At 40.9% G+C, this 7,211-nt stretch overlaps 3 protein-coding genes across 3 annotated transcripts; all 3 read right to left on the bottom strand.

The window, feature by feature from the left end:
• Positions 1-4: 4 nt before the first annotated feature.
• Positions 5-3,345, bottom strand: LOC145698994 (uncharacterized). Its single transcript, XM_081776240.1, has 9 exons — positions 3,260-3,345; positions 3,014-3,182; positions 2,914-2,968; positions 2,470-2,867; positions 2,221-2,427; positions 1,236-1,768; positions 1,125-1,192; positions 984-1,079; positions 5-942 (listed from the first exon to the last, which is right to left on the bottom strand). Exons 4-9 carry the CDS (start codon positions 2,586-2,588, stop codon positions 802-804), a joined length of 1,164 nt encoding a protein of 387 aa, XP_081632366.1. The 5' UTR covers positions 2,589-2,867; positions 2,914-2,968; positions 3,014-3,182; positions 3,260-3,345; the 3' UTR covers positions 5-801.
• Positions 3,346-3,381: 36 nt separating this feature from the next.
• LOC145698996 (methylglutaconyl-CoA hydratase, mitochondrial-like) lies at positions 3,382-4,649 on the bottom strand. Its single transcript, XM_081776242.1, has 5 exons — positions 4,456-4,649; positions 4,169-4,409; positions 3,941-4,122; positions 3,748-3,816; positions 3,382-3,657 (listed from the first exon to the last, which is right to left on the bottom strand). The coding sequence occupies exons 1-5, from the start codon at positions 4,640-4,642 to the stop codon at positions 3,479-3,481; spliced, it is 858 nt and encodes a 285-aa protein (XP_081632368.1). The 5' UTR covers positions 4,643-4,649; the 3' UTR covers positions 3,382-3,478.
• Positions 4,650-4,681: 32 nt separating this feature from the next.
• Positions 4,682-7,197, bottom strand: LOC145698995 (uncharacterized). Its single transcript, XM_081776241.1, has 7 exons — positions 6,561-7,197; positions 6,198-6,436; positions 5,922-6,083; positions 5,769-5,879; positions 5,594-5,713; positions 5,438-5,548; positions 4,682-5,391 (listed from the first exon to the last, which is right to left on the bottom strand). The coding sequence occupies exons 1-7, from the start codon at positions 6,715-6,717 to the stop codon at positions 5,272-5,274; spliced, it is 1,020 nt and encodes a 339-aa protein (XP_081632367.1). The 5' UTR covers positions 6,718-7,197; the 3' UTR covers positions 4,682-5,271.
• Positions 7,198-7,211: the final 14 nt, after the last annotated feature.

Here is a 7,211-nt window from a genome sequence, read left to right as displayed (position 1 = left end):
CAAATGAAAACGTAAATACATTTATTGCACAGCAACATATTGAAGAAAACGGCTGAAAGAAGTGTTAATGCAGGAGAGAATGCAAAAAATGATTGTGAAATGCGCGAGAGGGAACTGTACAAGCTTGCAAAAAACATTGATGAGCGAGTTGTCTGAGATTTTTTTTATATGATTTGACGTGCTTTTTTTAAGGTTCCTGTATTTAAAAGACCCACTTCCACCTTTTTATACCAGGAACATCATACAGATTTGGAATCAGCAGGAAATTCTAAGAACTTTGACCGTTTTAGTTTCCAAAATTTCCACTTCCGGTCCGATTCTAGAGCCGGAAGTTGACGAAATTTTTGAGTTTGGGCAACTTGTGACCTATCAAATTGATGCTCAGAAGATTTCGAGTCATCTCATCTACAAATCATTCAAAAAAAACCATCCCAACCGCGGTCAAACCGACCGGCAAAACTTGGAAAAAAGGCATAAATTTTTGTTTTTTTCTTTAATTTTTTAGCGGTTGATTTGACTGCGGTCGGCATTGATTCTTCTCTCAGATGATAGGAAATCTTCTGAGCATCAATTTGATAGGTCACAAGTTGCCCAAACTCAAAAATTTCGTCAACTTCCGGCTCTAGAATCGGACCGGAAGTGGAAATTTTGGAAACTAAAACGGTCAAAGTTCTTAGAATTTCCTGCTGATTCCAAATCTGTATGATGTTCCTGGTATAAAAAGGTGGAAGTGGGTCTTTTAAATGCAGGAACCTTAAAAAAAGCACGTCTTTGGAATTATAGAAAGGAAAGTAAAGAAAATTAAACTGCGTCTTTTCTACAAACAGGACATTGAGAATTGAGCTGCAGCCAGTTTCGGATTTCTTCTGCATGAAAAACGTGTCCACAGGGAAGTCGAATGAAGGTTTCGCCTTCTTCGAAATCAGACATGCAAATACAGCACTAGAAAATTATGATTATACGAACGTCATGAATGCTCTAACGCTTTTATGATCAGTTGGTAGATCTCTCGTCTCTTTCAGGTGGCTTAAATTTCTACCAGAATTTTGTCTTTCTGTTGACTCTGATTCCACTCGAAGCTACAGCAAATTTATGTAAAATTCAAAAGTTTATTTTCGACAAACCCTATCAAGAATATTCGTCAGACTTTCTTCTGTCCAAGCTATATCATTCGGATTAACATTAAAATTCGCTATAAAACAGTATATTCCAAAGTTAAAACGTCTCTATCTTACGTCTTCTATTTCCGACTCTTTGCCAAATATTGTATAAAGTTCTGGAGTTTTCCGGGATCATTTGAATACTTTGATTATTTTGAGAAGGGATCAAGTTGCCGTCTTGATCGACAAGCAAACTTGGCCTTGCCCGTTGGTAAAAATTCGGATAGACAGGACGTCTTCCTCGTCTGGGAGCTTCTCGAATTTCCGATGATCGATCCATTCTTTCGCTCGGCCCAGCTGCTCGAGGGGAATTTCCGGAGTAGAAGTTTGACGGAGCATTGTGAAGCTGGCTCAGGGCTGGACCGGCTGGAACACTTGGGTGAGGCAGGGGTGCCGGAAATTGCGGCGTGGGGGTAATATTTGTTAAAGGTGAGGGATTTTGGTAACTAGGGATGGCCCAAGGAGGGGCTGGAACAGGAATATCAGGGATGTGAGCTTGGTCACTGCGTTCAACAAAACCAGAGTTACAGAATCTACATTTCCATTCTGGGGTAATATCTCGATTCGCCTTGCACGTAAAGCAGTAGAAGTTTTCACTGCCAGACATTCTGAAAGAGTCCATTTTAAATTTCGCGATATTGAAACAATTTGGTATGAGAGAATGACGAGTGACGGAAGACGAAGAAACTGAAGCAAACTAATAATGGGAGATGAGATGATGGTGATGATTAGTGAAACTTGGGACAATTAAGTTCAAAAGTTGATATTAGCAAACCTACTAGGTTTGTGAAGAAGATGATGATTAGAATCTAAATTAGATGAGGTGACGACAGATATTGTTAAGATATAACTTATATCATATAAGCGACTGGAAATATAACTGTAACGATAGCCAATCGTCCGTAATCAGTTTCACTAGGGTTGAACCCTAAATTGGAGCAATGGTATTCTATTCGTGGATGTTGATCATGGTGTTCGATGGTTCGATGATGACCAAAAATCTAAGTATCCAAATTAAAACAAAGAAGTTACATGGAAGATAAAGGTATCCTTCGCTTACCGCTCCACTGTTGTCGCTTTGCAAATTTCGCATTCACGTTGGCATGTCGGAGCTCGGTCAGGTCTGCAGTTGTGTGGGCATATTTTTATGCAGTCGACTATGGTTATTTCAAGATGAAGTAGACCCAGTCGTGCGAAAACGGTAGCAGCAGCGTATTCTGCTGGCGTTATGTTTTCCAAGACTGGAAATCCAGTACAATTGTAGGTGCTTATATTGTATTGAATTTGATTGATATTTGTGTAACCTCACGTTCTTTCGACGAAGGCGTGGTTATGGTAGTCTTGTTCATCAGGAGGTTCATCTGCATCAGTGTTGGTGCGAGGCGCGTGCAGGTCCCGAAGAATCTCTACCATATTCTCGGCACTCATAGTTCATGAACGATTGTCCCTAATAATAAAAATTAATGTGTAAGCTTGGTCAGTTTCTTATGGACACAGAGATAGGGAGATTTTTTGTTTTGTACACAGGCAGTAATCAAAAAGTTTTCTAAGGCTCTAAATATCAAAGTGACCAAAGACTACGGATGTCCCTGACGTTCTTCGACTTCGAATTAGCAATCACTTTTTCGTCTTTGTCAGATCTTGATTTGTGACGTGGTCTGCGTGTTTCAGCCACAGGTGATCTACTACGACTCCGATCACGTGATTCTGTGACAATTAATTGTTAGTTTCGAGCTACGTGGAAAAAATTTACCGATTTTGTAGTCGTCATATCTCGGCGAAGCCCTGCCACTGATTTTCTTGTTTACCTAAAAACAAATTATGCAATTTTAAATAGCAAGGTGACAACTTACCGATTCTAGCTCTCCCTCGCGAACTCGGAGCATCCTATCCGGGCAATCGTAGCCGTAATGCCCTTCTTTTCCGCACTCGTAGCATTTGTCATCTTCTTTAAAGGACCGTTTATGTTTTCGGACTTTCTCGGATTTTAAAGATTTTCCATGGTAGAGGTCACAATCGTAACTGAACGAATTCAATTAACAATCAGAATTTATAAAACATCTTCATAAAAATAATCACTTTGTATATATTACTTTTACCCGTAATGTCCTTGTAATCCGCATCGATAACAACGATCCTTTTCAGAAAACTTTTTCGGTCGTTTTTCCTCGTCGGACGACATCTGAATTCAACTTCAAGCAACCGCCAACTATCGATGTAGTACGAGTATGTTGTAAATTTGGAAAGAAATGCACCAAATCAATAAATAAGGGCACAGAAACGTACCTAGAGATTGAAACAGATACAGAAATAGAAAGTTAGTGTCCTTTGTACACTGGTTTTCGTTTCTCTTTGAAGGCGAGAAGACCTTCAAGGCGATCCTGAGTGGGGATGACTTGCGCGTAGCACATTTGCTCGATAGCCAAGCCGCTGCTCAGATCGACTTCGGAGCCGTTGTTGATCGCCATTTTTGCCATTCGAAGAGCAACAGGTCCCTTTTTTCGAGGTTAAAAATAGATATTCCTTCTTTTACGCCTCACAATTTGGGGGTAGGAAGTTCATTTTTTTCTTCTTTTCAACCGTTCCTGAGGTTTTATCTCTCTGGCCAAGTCAAGAGCGGCCAAGTAAGCAGCATTTGAATCATCATTTTGCTCAACTAAAAATCTATTCAGCAAGGCTCTATAATAAAATCGACTTCGTGCACTGGAAAGTGCCTCTGGCTCATCAAAAAGGGAAAATGACACACGCGGGATCATCTCCTTATATTTGTCTTTGATTACCTGCTCTATTTACAAGGCCAATTCTTTCAGCTTCAACAGAGCCAACGAATCTTCCAGTGAAGATAAGCTCCTTTGCTTTTGCCACTCCGATGATTCGAGAAATCGTTTGCGTTCCTCCGGCGCCAGGAATGATTGCCAGTTTTGTTTCTGTTAGTCCCATTTTGGCAGAAGAAGATGCAATTCTGGCATATTTTTAGTTGATATTTTGAAGTTAGGAACGAGAAATACCTCATGTCAGCACTGAGTGCAAATTCCAGTCCGCCGCCAAGGGCAAAGCCATCGATGGCGGCGATAGTAGGAACGGGAAGGTCATAAAAATCTCGTACCATTCGGCGGAGAGTGGCTACGAATGGGCCTACTTCTTCGGGAGTCATGCCAGCGCGTTCTTTCAAATCGGCACCAGTGCAAAAGGCTTTGGCTGAGGTGCTTCGGACAACGACCGCCCGGAGTTCTTGGTCGAACTTGACATCTAAAAGAGGGAATTCAAGAAAAGTCTTTAAGCCAGATCGAGTTACCTTCAATCGCTTCTCGCATACACTTGACCATATTCTTCGAAAAAGAATTCATCGCCTTTGGTCTATTGAACGAAATCACAGCGATTCCTTTGTCATCTCCCGAAAGCCTTTCGAGGATCAGTTCACTTTCTGCAGAAGCAGTTCGGGAAAGTCGAACGAGTTGCGATGTAGCAAGTCTTCGAAGCATTTTCTCTCTGAAATCGAGAAAAGATGAGGTTTTGAGGTGAAACGGAGAAGGATATTCTTGGAAAATATGAAAAGTTGAAGTTGAAAAAAGTTCTTATGAGAAAATACGAATACCGTGTAATTCAGAACTTTGACACGGGATTTTTTTATGTTGAATAGTTTAAGGTTTTAAGAAATCATGAGGAAGAGTATTTGTGTAAGGATTTAGGTCTAGAAGTTGGACATTGAAAGCACCACAACATCAAAAAAGAAGAAGATTGACATTTAAAAGTCTCGTGAGATCAGATACTACTGTAATTAGCTAGTAAAGGTGAGCTGGATTGAGAGTTGGTAGGTCAGTATTTTTAAATAAATAATATAAGTGAGGACTGTTGAAATCAAATCGGAGGTCAGTAAAAAATGAGGAAGGTCTGTTGGATGAATTCTAGTTTTTTTTTTTGACTGGTATTTATAAGCAAGAGAAGTCTGTAAGCCGTACAGACAGTTTAAGGTCTCGAACATTTGTTTTTGAATTCGAACAACTTGGGTGTGAAGAAAATTGTTGATTAGAAGCTGAAAACAAGAAGAAAATCGGATTTAAAATGGACCTTGTTAATAATTCTAGCTTTGATTATCATCATGAGTGATTGACTAGTTGTAGTCGATGCCATAAGCGAGCCACAGTAGTTTGGGGTCGACCTTGCAGCTCTCCAGAACCGCTCGATCCGTCGTGCCGTTTGTCAGGACTTTCTCGTGGCGATTTCGAATATGCTAGAATCACAAATGAAGGGAATAGCTCTAGAAGAATCGCCTTTACATGGAATATCTCTTCGCGTTTGTTGGCAGTGAACTTTTTGTCGAGGCAGAATCTGCATCGATACTTGGGGATTTCGGTGTGGCTCAGAATGTGCAAGCGGAAATCTACCATCTAAATAGAGCATTCTAGCGTTGATTTGAAAAATGAAAGTCTTGCCTTTTTGAATTTGTGATCTTTAGAGCACATGCGGCAAGATTTCGAGACTGGTTCCATCATCGTTGGGGGAAATCGAAGGAGTGCTTTTCGAAGGTCTGATTCTGTCACTTGATTTCCATTCTAAAGAATCCAGTTGACAACCATTTCAGATGGGATAGATATTCAAATTTCATACCGCTCCTTTCTTCTCCTTCTCTCGTATCGATAGATGTTTCTCAATCACATGAGTCGTAAATTCTGCGAGGTCTGTATGTTTCGATGCGCGAGGACAAGCGTAGCAGTAGATCTGATATGTTAGAAAATGAAAGAAGTGGAGGGAGATACACACCGGAAGTGTTTGCGTTAGTATTTTCTTTCGGTCACTTGGCTCGCGCGTTTTTCGATGCTGGTTAGTATTGAAATGCTCGGCGAACTTGTGCCCCACGAGCGAGCAGTGGACGGACAGGGACATGGAAGATTCGAAGCGCTTTCCGCATTGGCAGACGTAATTCTGTGTTCGGGATTTTAACATGCAAAAACGATGTCATTCTCATGCTATTACTGATTGACAAAGAGGGGTAAATCTTAAAACAAGCAGCTCTGAGGAGATTCTAATTCCCGTCGCCTTTGAAGGTTCTTGAAGCGATTCTTCGCTTTCAATTTTCACCTCCGTTTCGCGTTTTGGCGAAGTTCCTGTTTTGGAAAGCACTCTGGAAAGCAGGAAGTGAGAATCATCTTCGGTCAGGCTGGAGGGAATGATCGGTGCTTTGATTTCGTTTTCAGTGATGTGGCGAGGAGGAGTTGAAAGTCGAGGACGCTTTTTGTCGAGCTCATCTTTTCCGATTCCGACGAGATTCTCCACTTCTGAAAAAGAAGGTCTCAAAAGCAATTCATGTGTAATATTGCTAAACAAAACGCAACTCAGAATGGGCAATTCTCTAATCAAATCCTTATTTCATTTGTAGCTCGACCTAAATCGATAACTCACCACTTCGTTTTTTCCTGTGCTGCTGTCTGAGATGATATCTTAGGGCACCTTCCGTAGGTCTGGCGTCCCTACAAATCGGGCAGCGTAGAGTCAAATCGTCGGGGCTCAATTTTCGTGACATTTTCTTCTGTTCCACTAGAGTCTCTTCATATTTCATCGCTTCTCTCTTTCAATTCTTTCATTGATTTTCGGCTTCTTTTTTCCACTCCTCGACTTATTTACTTCATTTTCTTCTCTTTTTCTCTGCTTTTTGCCCGCCGTGGAATTTTTAAAATTCTCGCTTCAGAAAAGACAGAAACGGGATGAAGGGCTGTTGGCCTTGTGCCAATGTCACGGCCCGTTCCAGATTTTTGAAGCCTCCGAAGATAGGTCCTCCGGGAGAAGGGGCGCGGGGGCGCTATTTTCCGAGCTGGAAGACCGCTCGGAAGAAAACGCAACCTCAGAGAAGCATCCGGAAATAATACTTCTTGTCGGTAATTTATTTACTTTCAACCGCCTATTTAAGTAGAATCCGCGAGGATGATAAAAGTAATTGAGTTGTAGATTATTTTAAGGAGAAAAGGATTTATTCAATTAAATTTCATTAATAAATTATCTATTTTTTTTGTAAATCTTCGCTAAAACGTCCTTTAAAAACCAGGCCTAATCATC

Source organism: Oikopleura dioica, chromosome 2 (assembly GCF_907165135.1).
Source record: "Oikopleura dioica chromosome 2, OKI2018_I68_1.0, whole genome shotgun sequence".
In the NCBI taxonomy this organism is placed as follows: domain Eukaryota; kingdom Metazoa; phylum Chordata; class Appendicularia; order Copelata; family Oikopleuridae; genus Oikopleura; species Oikopleura dioica.
This window is presented reverse-complemented; position numbering and strand designations above follow the sequence as displayed.